The following is a 16,239-nucleotide window of genomic DNA, read 5'->3' on the forward strand; positions in this document are numbered from 1 at the left end:
AAATTTTAGTAATAATTGACAAATTATTATATAAAAATAATTTCTATAATGAATTAAACGTGTAGTTCAAATAAAAATCTAGTAAGATTTCAATATAAAAACTCTTTTGATACAAGTTAATTAAAGCAAATTATTTTCCATTTCCAATTTGTCATGTATTCCAAAATGATATTTAACATAACAGTAAATATGTAAAGGAATGACGTGCGATCAGTTATTTTGAACTTTTGTTCCATCGGAAATATTAAATGTTACAATTATTTTTACATTGATATAGTTTCAAGCACGTTACTAATTGAATTATGAAATTATTTCTAAGAAGAATGGCGTAAACACAATGCAAAGCTGCGTGTATTTGTTTAGCACTAAGAGTAGCTCGAAACTCAGCAATTAAGTAACGCAATTGAATCGTTTCTATGTAGTCCGTACTTTCATTCATACAAATTTGTTTTGATTAGCAGATTGTGAGTTATCACGACGTAGAAACTGCTGTAACCAATCAAGGCAAACATGTGCGTTTTAGTATTTATTGCTGTGACGGTAAATTCAGCGTATAAGCCACACACATGCAGTTGTACGATAGTCACTTTTTTTTATACGACGTGTGTCCTGTTCTGTGCGGCCAACTCCGTCGTGTCGATAATATTTTTAAAAACGCGTATACTACGAAACTTAAATGAAATATGTTATTTTTTCAACAAAACAATTGATAATTGCAAGTTTTCGAAAATCGACTCAGTGTTTTCTTGGTGACAACGTTCTACATCAAAGTGAGTCTGTCGGTAAATATTTTGTTACTGACAATATTTTGTGAGCGTATTTGAAAACAATTGATTTTAACACATGTAGGCGTACATTATAATGTTTAATAACGATGTCATGTGCAACGATTTCAAGTGGGTTTAGAGATATCCGTTAGGTAGCAGTATAATATATACATTAGTAAACAATGTTATCTCTTTTAACATTTACTCAACACTAAAACTAATAAACCTGACAGTTGATATTTTTTTAAAATACCTTTCGATGTTTTGTGATGCTTTTAATCAATGCAACTAATTGTGTACTAATTGAAGTGCATAGTATAAAATTCAAAATTTTACAACCTTTAAGAAATTGGAATATTGCCATTTATTGCAACACTTATAAAAATATATTATCAAGTGTTTTCATTTAGAAATATGTAGTCTATTTATCTGTTACTTTTATAATATTCCATCGGGTTTTTTTTTTATTGAGCCTTTTATTTTATTTTATTGTAAAATTTAACTTGACAGTAGCTGTCTATAAATATAAAATTAATTATCATTTTAACTTATTAGCTAAAAAGTTGTGTGATCAATATTTACGCTCATATATATTTAAAACACTTCAAAGAGCTTTAAAAAAATTGATTCTTTTGAAACATTTGAAAATTGATTTTTAATTTACTTCTCACTCAAAAACAATTCCCTATTCATTATTGAAAAGACATTTATTTTTCATTTAGTATTATTAGATATTTATTACTGCAAATGATTTTTAAGTGACACTAACATCGTTTAACTTTTATTCTAAAGTCATGAGTACTCTTTGGATATCATACCTTTACCAATAATGTTTCTATAAACCATAAGTATCACTTACCGTTTACTGATATTGCTTTCCGACTACTCCAATATATTTTGCCATTGCCTGCAAAAATTGAAAAAATAAACTTTAGTTTAGGTCATAATACATTTTTCTAAAACATGGCGTTAAATTATTTGACATGAATGTGCTCAATGTAGCTTAAACTTTTATTACTTTTATTCTTGAAATAGAAATTAAACTTTTTGTACCCCATAATTTTAAATGACATTTTTTTTTTGTCTAGTTTAATAGACAATTTTTGAACAATGAAGCTAGTAATGTTACAACTATTGATCATAATGGGATCAATTATTCAGAATGTTTCTTCCTACAACATATTAGCAATATTCCCATTTAGCGCTAAGAGCCACTTTTATATGTTCCAAATGATATCTGAGGCACTAGCAGCAAGAGGACATAACATTACTGTTGTCAGTCACTTTCCTAAAACATCCATCAACACAAAACAAGGAGATTGGAAAGGAGTTTACAATGATTATAGCATCAAAGATAGTGTACCAATATATGAAAATTTGACAACTGAACTTGTGATTGGGAATGGTTTTATTAGAGAAATGTTGGTAATCCTTGACGATGGAATAGACAACTGTGAAGGAGTCATGTCTTCGGGTCGTTTAAATGATTTGATGAGAACAAAAACAAAGTACGATCTCGTCATAGTCGAGGTAATATTAAACTTCTTAGCTGTTCATAAAAAAAAATTAGATAAGTTTAGTTTGTTTAAGTTGGTTATATTATGTATAATATAACTGATAATATAATTGATAGCTTATTTGACAGTTTCCCCAATTTAATTATTTTTATTCGGTAAATTCTCAGAAAATATTAAATGGTTAATTGTTTCAAACTAGGATTTTACTAAATAAATGGTTATATACACTAATAAAGTATTTAAAAATATACACCATAATATTTCATATTTCGCAGATTAATCTATGAGGCAGAGAATATTAAAATATCTTATTAAATACGCAAAATCAATAAAATTGAAATTTATTTTTAGATATAATATATTCTTTTTTTTATTCGATTATATGGTTTATGGATGTATCATGTATTTATCAAATAAAAAACAATAGGATAATAAAAAAAAGAAAAATTAATTAATTTTAAATATGTAAACATTTAGCTAAATTTGCTTTATGGTTATATTTTTATTTTTATTAATTTAGAATGTAAGAAATAACTTGAAAAATCATTAAATCTGAATATCTAAGATTAATTAAATTTAAAATGAACAAATTTAGAAGATCTTTGTTTGTAAATCTAAACAATTTTAATAAGCAAAAAAAAATTATTAATGCAATATTTTTTTTACCATTGACTTTAATTTTAAGTTTCATATCTAAAATTACAGTGAAACTCCAATTATTCTTGGTGATAAAAATTAATTTTTATTTAAATTAAGGTTTAAAGTAAATTCAAGAAGACCTGAATTATAAGTAGAATATAAAATATATTTAATTGGAAAAGGAAGCCATGTAAATTAATGTATAATGCTGTACAAATGCCTTCAAATAAAAAAACTAAAATTAATTTTTTGAATTAATTAAACCAACAATTGAGTATTTTGAATTAGAAATGTAGATATTTATAATAGTACTCGATAAAGTTTTTCACGCAATTGAGTTTTCATTATTAAATGACAAGGAAAAACCTCATCTCAACACATCTTATTGGAGTATAAGATTAATTCTAAATTAATGAATCATTCATCCTGAATTATGGCCACGCACGTAGCCAGAAAATGTTTATTGGAGGGGCCAACAATTTTGGGCCCTTGTATCATTTTCCATAATTTGTTTCCCATGAAAAGCTTGTGGGGGGGGGCTCCCACCACTCCTCCTTAAAAAGTATTCCATTCTATGAATCTTACAAGTTCAAAATTTGTGTTTATTTTTAAAAAATTGGTGGATTATTCCAAAAGTTACATGATCTGCTATTTCCTTATTAATATCCTGATTTAGATAAAGTATGTCGAATGAAAAAGGGATTATTAAAAAATATTAATTCTCATAAAAAAATTTTGCTGATCCATACATTTTTCAAAAAGTTATAGCATTATTAAGTTAAAAATGTAAAATATAAAATCGAGAATTTTTACACAAAAATAGCATTTGGTAGCAATTTTCACCGCGAGGACAAAATAAAATCCGAAATTTTTTTAAATAAAATAGTACATTACATTAGATTTAATTTAAGATATAGATAAAAGTGTCAGACTTTCCGGAACATTTTAAAAATTTAAGTGGAAAAAGTTAATTTTTTGTGAAAAAGTTGTCATTTTAAATCCCCCCCGTGGGCAGGTAAAGGGCCAGATTTATAAAAAAAATATATCAAATGAAATGTAACAATACCATACATATATATAAAAAAATTATGGCAATTTTAAGTAAAAAAAATGGAAAATTAGTGATTTTTAAATTTGTAATTTTTTGGGGGCTTTCTCCCATTTACGGGGAACGAGGGAAATTTTTTCAATTTAGAGGGTAATGTCTTCGACTAGATATGATTTGTGATCTTTTGACTTATCATTGAAAGAAATCGGTACGGTGAGACTGAGAAAAAGTGATAACAGACACAAAAAAAAACACATCATAGTAAAACCAATACCTTCTCAGCTTTGCATCGAAGCTGATAATATAATGATGTAAACATAAGCTGATTTAATTTTTCAACTTTTAAGCTATTTTGAAAAAATAATTTATTCCTAAATACTAATAATAAATAAGTTATAAAAAATTTTAAAATAAATATAAATTATAAACAATGTAAAATTTATTTTATTTAAAATTAAAAACAATTCCTGCCTTTTTTTAGTCATATTTTTATTACTATTATTTAGAGCACGCAAATAAAAAATTAATAAAAACAAATAAATTACCTATTTTATTACTATTAAATTATAAAAAAAGAAACAAATTAAAGATAAGATTTATAAAAAATATTTTCATAGAGTATACTCATCGAATTTTGTAATCAACTAGATTCTAATCAATGCAGATACTTGGTAGTTTGTTATCATTTGTTGGACCAGAGTTAAAAAAAATTTACCTACAACCACGTTTGGAGTAATTACTATTCCATTTATTATTACGTCTAGAACGTTATCTTTTTCAAATAACGTTTTCTATGAATATAAAAATGAAAATACAGCCATAATAATAACTGTATTACTCAATAGTAATCACAAATTAATAATAATTTCAATGTATATCTAGGCCTAGCACGTTTTTGATAATTCATAAAAATAATTGAATTTTAATTTTGGGGGGGGCCGGCCCTGGGCCACATTAAATCGAAGGGGGGCCAGGCCCACCCTTGTCTACGTGCCTGATTATGGCTATAAGGTAATATAATAAAAATGTTTTCCAAAAATGATCTTTTAAGCTCTAAGATAATATTCAAAATATGAGTAATCTTCAATTTTTCATCAACACTATTCCACGCGTTGAATATTAATATAAAAATCAGAGCTGCATTTTAATGCTTTTATTATGCATATTATGGTAGGCATGTTAGAGTACACCATCTAAAAGACTTTAAAGATAATTAATCTCTAGTATAACATAACTTTAGACTAATTTTAATTTTAATTTACTATATTATCTCTGGAGATTTTATGGAAAATTAACTTTTATGAAATAAATCAAGCATTAAAATTTAAAAATTATCACATTTCAATGCATTATTTTAATTATACTTGTCTCGAGTTTTAATATCAGACGATTTAATTTGATGAACCTTGGTTCGTTAAATAAACAATATGGTTTACTTAATAGTATCTAAAACAAATATTTGCCCGATTTTGTAACATATAAAAATAATCTGTCACGACGACAACTGAGGGTAATAATTTACTTTGATTTCAATGTTTTCGGTTTCTCTCTTGGCGCCATTATAATTGCTATTTTAAAAATAAACTCGGGTTACTTATTTTTTTTTTTTAGTTGTATTTAACTGTAAATATAAGTAACTGGTTTTTTCTCCAACAAAGAAAGTTATTATTCTTTTTTTTATTTATTTATTTTTACTATTTATAAAATGTATAATAGTAATAACGGATTATTATAGACTAAGAATTTTATTTGGCTATATATTTTTATTCTTCAAAGGAAATCAATTTCTTTATGTCTCAAATTTGAACAAAGTTGTTCGTCCTTTTATAAAGTTTTCTGAAGTAAAGAAAACCGGGCAGCTCTAAGTATGAGTGAGACTCGTGAATTATAGAAAAGGTTATAACGTGAGGCTAACTACGCGAAAAGGCTACTCAGTACATATAAACGAGTGGAAAATTTAGCTTTTTCAGACGAATAAAAGCTTTCAATATTTACAGAAGTTTTTGGTAATCAAATATTTTTAGTCTTCTTACACGCAATCACGCAAAACATTTATCAAATATAATATGTTTTTCTATTTTATTTTACAAATCGAAAACTTCTCCTAAATCTCCACTTAACTTTGAAAAACTATTAATAATGCAATTCAAAATATTAAAATAAGTTTTTGATGAAATTTTTATCATAATCACATGTAACTGTCTATACATATAAATATATACAGAGTGTTAAATAAATAAGGATACAGGTCAATTGTTATAAATAATGAGAACAATAGAAACCCGTTTCCTTACTTATTAATACCCATACATTGCGGACCACGAGAGAACGCAACTGGATAAATTAGTAGCTTTCTATCTTATTATTTGGCCACCAAGTTGCATTCTCTCGTAGCTTTTAGGCAATGCAAACAAATTTTGTGACTGCTATACGTAGTGAATCAATTCTTATCAAACTTTCTTGTTTTTAACACGGCAGGGTTGTGTTATAAAATTTAGAACTTAAATATATTTGTACCTATTTTTTGGCACGTTTTTAAGATTTGTAGAGTTAAAAATAAATCAAATAAATGGACAATAGAAATGACAACGACCTAATGCTTTTTGGATCCCAATAACAAATTTAGTGTTCTACAACGAACCGCGCGTAGTTTCAAATGTTTCTAATAAAGAACGACTGGAATAACAACAATTTGTATAGAAATGTGGAGAATATAATACAGAAGATATTTGTGGATGGCATTGAATTGAGTTATAAGATAAAAATAATATAAAGATTGCAAGATAATATAATATTTTTGAAGATTTATGTTATTTCTTTTACTAAAAACATCATAAAGTTTTTTAATTTTATAGTATAAGTTTTAAAACAAAATTAAGTGAATACAAAAAATATTCAAGAATATTTGAAAATGTAAATCTCAGTGACGTCATTTGGGGAAGGGGGTGAAATTGGGAGTTTGCCACTAAATCTCCAGTACAAATCAGGATCGATCGAACTATACTCGTACTAAGCTGAACCATACTGGGCCATATCTATAAAACATAATAAAAATATAAATTTTAGACATGAAAATTTGATAAAAAAAATATTTTTTTCTCTCTAACGCCTGAATTTCTTACTATTTTTTTTTTTTTTAGAAGACACAAAACTAAATACTTACTTAAATTAGTAAAACTGACAACTATCGCCATCAATATAATATATTCATATTAATTTCCTATACAAGTATGAATTCAAAATATGATTCAGTGATGATGAGATTATACTAAATGTATGCGTTTTTTATACATACGTGTATACTTCTTACGAAGTATGATTGAGGTTATTGAGTTTAGGTATTACGTTAAATCCTCATAGTCGTTGAAATAGAACTCTATTTATATAATCAATTTAAATTAGAATTTGGCAGTCGTTGTTTATTCGGATTTAATTAAATCAGTAAATGGTATTACAACCGTTTATATTTTAGTAAGAATAACCAAAACTATTCAACTATGACACAATGGCAATCAATTATAAATTAATGAACCTAATGAACTAATCTTACAAAACTTCAGGAAACAAAAAAAATTAACATTTTACAGTTATAAGCTAATGAGAACTTTTTGTATAGTTATTGACCAAAAGATAATTATATTACAACGTACTACTGTTTTTTTTTTTAAATTAAATTAGATAACTAACTATCGCAAACAGGAAGGAAGTAAAAAAGGCTAACCAACGGTTTTGGACATTATCCAGTAAACCCTATTCTTATCCGACATAGTATCACAAACAGGTGAAACCAGGACCTTTGTTTGGTATATTTTATTTGATAAATTGTGCGCATAGTTTTAAACAGATATTATACCTAGTTTTTTCTATAGATGATTGATCTGACTTTAAAACTAAGTTTAAAATTATTCAATAAATAAAAAAAACATATGTTAATAATATATCATTAACTAAATATTGAATATAAAATAACTTTTAAAAAGTTTTAAAACCATCAAAAAGTATAACTAAATACCAATCGAATTATGAAATCAAATGAAAATTAATTTTTGATTGTCATCGCAGATATTCAACACCGCATGTTTTGTATCGGCCGCCAGTCGTTTTGGAGCTCCGTTGATTGGAGTAACTTCGACCAGTTTTTATCCATGGTATAGTGATATGATGGGCAACATTATCAACCCATCGTATATACCTGTCAACCTGTTACCGTTTACCACTCGAATGCCATTTGTCGAACGGCTCATAAACACCATAACGCTATCAATCATTAGGCTGATGTATTTGTTCAAATACAAACCAAATGTTAGTGAATCCGTCACGTGCTAAATATTATATCAATTTTTATTTTGAGTGGTTGCATTTTATCTAACTTGGTGGTTTTCAGGCGCAGGCAATCGTTGATAAATACTTGGGAAAGGCCCACGAAAACAAATCAAAAGGTATTGACGCTGTGAACGCTGTGATTATGAATACGCACTTTACATTTAGCGATCCAAGACCAAATACACCTGGCATCATTCAAGTCGGAGGATGTACTTTCAAAACTCCCAAATCGCTACCACAAGTAAGACCTATAAATTATTTTTTCCTGCCTCGCCATTTAAAATTAAAATAATTCGCAACATTGAAGCATAGTAGATTTATAATCTGTATCTCGATTTTCATTTTGGCTTCGTAAGCGAAAAAACACTTAGTAAAATGTGTTACCGAAATATTAGTCAAAACTCTTGATGTTCAACCCTTTTCATTTTCAAAAATAATGTTTACTTTTTAAATATGATTGACAAGCTAAGTATTTTGTTTTATGCACACACAATTTCTCTTAAGTTTTCATTCTATGTGTTTATAAAACCTATACTTTTATTTTTAAAATAATTTTATTGAGCTGTCAAGTCCTCTATGTAGTTTTCATTTCAATCAAATATCAAACGTTTCAATCGTTAATACTTTATATAGCTATGATAAGAAAGGATATTTTAAGGCCACGGAAAAGCGTTAAATGTAATTGAATCAAACACGTATGCTCAGTTTTCATACAAAACACTTCATTACCTCAATACTACGAAGTGCATAGAATTTTATTTTTATTTTTTCTCAATAGCATAGTTAGAGGTTTACGATACAAACAGAATGAAAACCGTGTTGTGAATGTCAACACTCTTGTCATGTAAATTGTTTGTCGTTTGCTTTAAATAGTGTCATTGAACAACAACTAATTTCTTTTTCAAAGTTATGTTTCACATATATTTCCTATTTTTCATTGCGAACATTTGAAATAATATTGATGTAAATGATCTTGACACAAAAAAATCTTTAATTTATTGAGGTACCGAGTTGAGTGAACATTTGTAGATACCGTATTAATATGAAATACAAAACGATATCCTGTCAAATAAATATTCTATCATAGGCTATAACGAGAACATATTTTGAATAAGGGTACGTGTGTGATGTTAAGAGCTATTTTATATCTCATTTTGCTTAAATCTTTTCACGTCGATGAGAACAAAACAAAATTTACATTTGTTTATCAGCTTTCCATTTGTCAACAATCATCTTAATTTAATCGGTAAAAGAATTGCTGAAGATAAAACAAACATGAAATCATTTTGTTATCTAAATAGTATACACTCACTAAAGATATTTATAATATATATATATATATATATATATATATAAGAATATTATTTTGATATTCATTCTTCCTTATAAAATAACAGAATTACTAATTTTTTACTTTTTTCCTTTTACATCGGATTATATTTTACTACAGGATCTGTTTATATATATAGCCATCACACTTATTTTTATATTCCAATTGTATGACCTTTTCAAGATATGATTGGCTGCCAACGCAAAAAAATTTTTAAATAAATTATTCTGAATATTATATTTCTAAAAATGTTATTGAACAGCTTTTTTGAATTCCTAATTTTGAAATGTTGTATATTTTCAAGCATACCAAAGAAATACTATTAAATTGAAAACGGTTTTTTTCGAAATCTTGCAATAACGATTTCTTTGCATTTTCATGAGATCCAATCAGTTTCCGCTAAATTACAAGTAAAGCAAAACGGCGATCAGCTTACGCTGAATTTTTATTATGCATAATATTATTATAATTTGCCAATAAAATAAAAAGTTTTTTTCCTTGCCCATCACGAACCAAATTGATTTACTCTATACCTATATATTAGAGTATTGAAATAAATAAACGCCTCTTTGAGTACACAAAACACGCTTGCACATAAAACAGGAAATAACGATTTTATGGAAATTCCAGTTTTCGGTTTTAATTTATAAATGAATTTCAATACTTATTTGACATTTAAAACATTCATTTTTCAAATGTTTCACTTCAGTCATATCCGAAAGTATTGTTTTGGTAAAAGTTAAAAATTAATTGATTTTTTCGTTATGAATTACGTTTTTGACATATATACCTAAACATAAATATTGAAACAAAATAATTAAAGTTTATCATATAAAAATATATGCAACTTTCTTTAGTAGTTTGAATCAAATTATAAGTTTAATATTTATAATCAATAATTTTGTACAATTAGCTACATAATCAAATACCGCCCAAACTATATTGGGACGATTTTAGTTAAACTTCTAATAGTTATTCGGAAGAATTACAATAAAAAAGTATGAATAAGAATAACTTTAAAAATCTTTGATATATAGCTGTATATTCTCTAGATTTTTCGTTTCAGTCCACTGATCTGGAAGCTTTCTTATCTAATGCATCTTTCTGTCTATCCGTTTCCGCGAGTCTTTAAAAATATATTTCTGTAAGTTAAATTCCAAGCGACTCGTTGCATTATTATTTTCTTTATTATTTCATCTGAGAAACCGCTCGACTCTTACAATATTTTAGCTCATTACATCTAGAAGTACTGTCTTTGATCCCTTTTAATATCATCACTAGATACTTTACCATTAGAGTCCTTGTTATCTCTTTTACTTAACTGTCACCTATGTCATTTTTTCTTGTGCCTTTCATTCTCACGACTTGTACCTCCTTCTTTCTGATTTCTTATATTATATTTAATAATAATTAATTGGTTAAATTTTTAATTTATCTAATAACTCAAGTGATATAATAAATAATATATGCTTTTTAATTAAGAATTTTTTTCGATTAAAAAATATTTTTTTATTAACAAAAGATAATTGTTGTAATGTAGCATTATTTAACCTTTTAAATCTAACTATTTCTTCATATTTTGCCAATAGTAAATGAAATTTAATAATTTGACATTTGATTCACTTCATTGATGATTCCCAAACTAGATGGTGCAGCGCGTTTTATATTTTTCCTAGGCAATATATAATGGCGTTTTACAAGGATCTGGAGCAATACATAACGAGTGCCACACGCGGTATCATTTACTTTTCAATGGGTTCTATCTTAAAAGGCGCATCATTACCGGCTGACCAAGCACAAGCATTCCTTGGGGCGTTCAATCGACTACCACCTGGTTATAAAGTACTTTGGAAATGGGAAGATGATCCACCATTTGGCTTCCGACAAGATATCATAAAGTTTGTTTCATGGACGCCTCAATTTGACGTTTTAAGTAAGTCATTTTAATACGTTTATATCGGAAATCTTATTTTGACAGTTATTACTTTATAAGTTGTTTTAGGTATAATTGATAAGTAAGTATAAGTACAAAAATAAAAATTCTATTTAAAAAAAGAAATTTACAAAATAAATTTCAGATCATTTCAAACAAACTTTTATGTTGATAACTAATGGATGTAATCTTTTTTTCATTTCAAATATCCTCTACTAAATTTTATTTTATACAAAAACGTTTTTGAGTTTACAATATAAATCCAAAACTTTGTTTTACGTAATGTAACAGTAAACGTCATTATTTTAAAAGTTTACTGAAAAATTGTGAAACTTTATACTCAACAAATGAAATTTCAAAGGAAAGCTCTTATAAATATGTCATGACAACAGTTTATTACTAATATATTAATGACTAGTGTTATTTGTTTTATGATCTATGTAATATAGTTGCACATAAATAAATTTCATGTAAGATGAATTGTACTAATCCTAAAGTAAATAATATGAGGAGAGATTCTATTGCTAATATTATATATGAATATAATAATTATTCATTAATTTCATACTATTTCTACAAACTTTTATTTTATTTTTCGACTTATATTTTTGTTTTGATTTAAAGATAGAAAATATATAAGTTATTACCTTTTAAACGTGTGTATTTTTATAGAAAAATCACAAAAATATTTGACTCGATTTCAACAAACACACACAATGAACTTAATTGAATATGTTTACAAGGTGATCGGTTAAACCATTAGATTACTCACAAAATGAATACTTCATTTAATTTCTTTTAATTACTTGATTTTTCAGCTAATAATGGCTTTTTAGAATGATGCCTTATAACTTAAAGGTGTGATAACTATTTTTTTTTTTAATGGCAACATACTTATTTGATTAGCTTATAAAATAGAATATAATTTAATTAAGTAATTAAGTAAACTGGTCGATAACGACTTTTGTAACAGTGTTTCAGAATTTATTAACAATTTATAGTAATGAATGATGGTGATGAATGGGTATTAGCTGCTATTTTTATCACTAGCTATTTCTCGACCGTACTTTTTGTTCCGACTAGGTATAAAATGAGAATCATTTTTTTTTAAGTATTGGCACAAAATAATATAATCGACCAGTCATTTTCTTAGTTATATTGTTTCCTATTTTATTTGTTAAATGTGTATGTTGCCTTTTAAAAAATAAAGATAACACTTCCTTAATTTATAAGGGATGATTCTTAAATGTCAATATCTGCTGACAAATCAAGAATATATTCGCAATTAATAGAAATCAAAGTTTTTTTGCACATATTTTGTCAGTAATGGAGTGGTTAATGATAAACCGAACACTCTGTATATAGGTATACCGATTTAATTAGTTCTGGTATAGTTGAACTTTCGGAAAGTGATAAATATCAATTCTATATACAAACTTTGTTAAAATTCACAAAAAACTAAATTAAATGAACGGTTTATGAAACAAAATATATTTTAAATAAGTGTTTTAGAGTTACAAGGATTTATTTTAATGGACATTATATTGGATATATGTTTAAATACATAAAATGAAAAAAGTTTCATTATTAACAATACAAATATGATATTTTCAAACTTTAATTAATTTTTCAGTATAATACACATTATAAACATTTTTAGTCGTATTAGGCAAATAATATACACGGTGCAAAGTTTGGCGATTGGTTGTAACTATAAACTATAGAATAATTGTAAAAAAAATTTACAAGGTTACTTTGAATTAATTTTTTTTAATTTAAACAAAAAAACAAATTAAGTTAAATACGCTAAATTTAAACTACTAAAATATGAACTTCGCCACATTTAATACAATTTCAAGTAATAAAAGGAGACCGAGGTAATCACGTAAATACAGACCATGAGAACTTTCAACTAAACTACGAATAAGAAACTTTATTTATATAAATCCATAACGTAAATAAAGAATGTCAAAAACATTTTAACGAATGAAGATAAAAAAATACCTCAACTGCAGAGTAGGCTAACTAGAAATGTGAGAATAAAAAGTTATTTATGCTGAATTCTATTATTTAACTATCAACTTTAAATTAGCATAGTTTAAATTATTTTCTGAAAAGCTATCAAAAATATTGAACTACAAATTATTGTTTACATCAATAGAATTTTACGGTATTGTATTGTAATGTACTGTATTCATTCGTTTCAAAATCATAAATTAACTGAATTACATGCTATAAAACATAGTTTAGAAAAAGTTTCTCCATTTATATTTTGTAAAGAATAAGCATTTTGTTTACATTTACAAATTTGTTGAAATACAAACAATATTTTTGTATGATGAGATATAACAATATTGAATTATTTCTCTCGGACAAATAGTACTTGAAAATTGTATTACTACTGATATTTATTCATTTTAATAGTTTTTTTAGTTCCATTTAGTTTTCCTATTTCTATGATAAAATAAAAAATACCTATCAAATAACAAAACATTTTAAATAATTATTATGGTAATATTTTGTTAAATTCAAATGAAAAATTTAGTTTTTATGTTTTAGATCACCCCAATGTCAAGCTATTCATATCGCACTGTGGGTTGTTGGGAATTTTAGATGCACTTTACTCAGGTGTACCTATTATGGGTATCCCTATGTTTGCTGACCAGTTTTCTAATATGAACTACATTATCGAAAAAGGATGTGGAAAACATTTAGAATATGACATGATTAATGAAGATGTTGTATATAATAAAATTATTGATATGCTGAGTGACAAAAGGTAAATATAATTATAATGAGCTCATAATGTATTTAGTAAAGAAATCTTTTATTCAGCGAAGTATACGACAATGGATTAAAGGAGTTTTAGCCCACTTTATTGACCAATTATTACTATTAACACTGTAAGACCTTAATACTTTGGTGCTAATAATGCGATAAGATAAAAAACAAAAAAATGTCCTTAGTTGTCTTCCTTCTAGCGAAAATCCTGGCTACACTACTGCTATAATTAAAATATTACAAATTTTAAACAAAATATACTTCCGGAAACTTAGCTGATCAAGAGATCTTCTAAAAAATTCTCTATCACTAATATTTATAATTTTAAACAATCAAAACCACGTAATGTGAACATTCGTTGAAAAATTATATTTTTGTTGTATGTTGCGTTTTTATGGTTTTTCATTTTTTTTCATGTATCACAACAAAAAAAGGTACTTTTGCTTTATATTATGACAATAAATAGAAATGCTAGAGATTATATAGCTTGAAAAAATTGTCAGTTGTATGGTATATATAACGTTTAACTTTTTCATTTCTCATCTAGACAACATCAGCGTATTAGTGTTGTCTATATAATAATAATAGCAATTACGTTAACTGCTAGACCTTAGAATATAATTTAATAAAAGTCGTAAGCTGTAAGTACTTATATGAAATGATTTATAATAAAATACTACTGTAAGGGATTGTATAAAAGTTTCTTTCAGTACTAAGAAAAGTGAAAATAAATTTTAGTGAGCATTTTATAACCAGTAAGAAACACTCAAAGATTAAGATTTAAGTGCCAAAACATTGCATTATATAAAATTACAAATTTTTAGGATATTGATTCTTTATTGTATAAGAACTAAAAATGATAATCGATTGAACTAAGAGTTATTAATAACTGTAGATATTGTATTATAAATAGTATTATAATAAGAAACATTCAGTATCGCCATTAAATAAATGCATTACAAATGGTTAAATGTAAAAATCTTTTTCCATTAAGAATTTAATTTATACAGACCGAGAGAAAAAAATATTAAAATGAACTAGCGATCATGTTAAAAAGTATAATTATTTAATACTCAAAAAGACATTAATAAAGAATAAATAATAATTCATTATTCATTGGTAATATTATCATTCAAGACTCGATAATACTCTATAACAATATTCTATAATATTCTTACATACATTTATCATTTTAACTTTTCTCAAATAAATTATACATTTAACATGGTTAAAATTATTACTTGAAGAGAAAATCTATTTAAACATATTAAAAAAAACATTTTTGTTTTAAACTTCTTTTATTTTAATTCTAAATTCTTATTATTTTTTAATAAGAACTATTTTTTAATTTTAACGAGGAATAAATAAAGATTGCGCTGATTTAATAATTTACTACGTAAACATTTTAATTATGAATTTTACTTAACTAAACACTATTCATTTAAAAAAATATTAACAATTATAAACAAGTCATATTTTACCAAGAGAATATTGTTGTCAAATCTAAATATTTGACTTCCATATGTGTTACCTTTTCGATTTGAATGTTTTTTGCTGCGATTTTTTTTTTATTCGACGATATATTTACTCCACATAATTTATTTTCAAATTATTAAAACGTTCCTTTAACAAATGAAATATTCACATTTTTTTCTTGAATTAATACATTATCTTAAGTTACGTACCTGGAATTTTTCATTGAGCGATGTTTATACATAGATATTAAAAAATCGGTTATTATACGCTCTAAATTTATTTTAAATACTAAATTATTCAGTTGTGATGAACCTCACAATATCTCTCGTCTTTGGACACACCCTTAGTCATCTTTAAATATTTTAGCTTCGATGCGAAGCTGAGAAGGTATTGGTTTTCCTAAGATGTGTTTTTTTTTTTTTTTT

The 16,239-nt window shown here is 25.9% G+C and overlaps 2 protein-coding genes across 6 annotated transcripts in view; one reads left to right on the forward strand and one right to left on the reverse strand.

The window, feature by feature from the left end:
* Positions 1-16,239, reverse strand: part of LOC126896092 (gamma-aminobutyric acid type B receptor subunit 2) — a 145,739-nt gene that overhangs the window by 105,955 nt on the left and 23,545 nt on the right. For all 3 annotated transcript variants that reach the window (XR_007701770.1, XM_050668549.1, XM_050668550.1), the window contains exon 2: positions 1,627-1,674. The gene's annotated coding sequence lies outside the window, so the exon portion shown is untranslated. The remainder of the gene's footprint in view (positions 1-1,626; positions 1,675-16,239) is intronic.
* Positions 510-16,239, forward strand: part of LOC126896103 (UDP-glycosyltransferase UGT5-like) — a 19,047-nt gene continuing 3,317 nt past the window's right edge. Inside the window, exons 1-6 of one of the 3 annotated variants that reach the window (XM_050668575.1) lie at positions 513-782; positions 1,856-2,297; positions 8,034-8,273; positions 8,356-8,535; positions 11,326-11,557; positions 14,117-14,336. In XM_050668575.1, the coding sequence (XP_050524532.1) occupies positions 1,878-2,297; positions 8,034-8,273; positions 8,356-8,535; positions 11,326-11,557; positions 14,117-14,336 (1,292 nt within the window). In that variant the 5' untranslated portion in view covers positions 513-782; positions 1,856-1,877. Of the gene's footprint in view, positions 783-1,855; positions 2,298-8,033; positions 8,274-8,355; positions 8,536-11,325; positions 11,558-14,116; positions 14,337-16,239 lie in introns of all 3 variants that reach the window. The other 2 variants (XM_050668574.1, XM_050668576.1) reach the window with 2 other exon arrangements.

Source organism: Daktulosphaira vitifoliae, unplaced genomic scaffold (assembly GCF_025091365.1).
Source record: "Daktulosphaira vitifoliae isolate Bord-2020 unplaced genomic scaffold, ASM2509136v1 Scaffold_1, whole genome shotgun sequence".
Taxonomy (NCBI): domain Eukaryota; kingdom Metazoa; phylum Arthropoda; class Insecta; order Hemiptera; family Phylloxeridae; genus Daktulosphaira; species Daktulosphaira vitifoliae.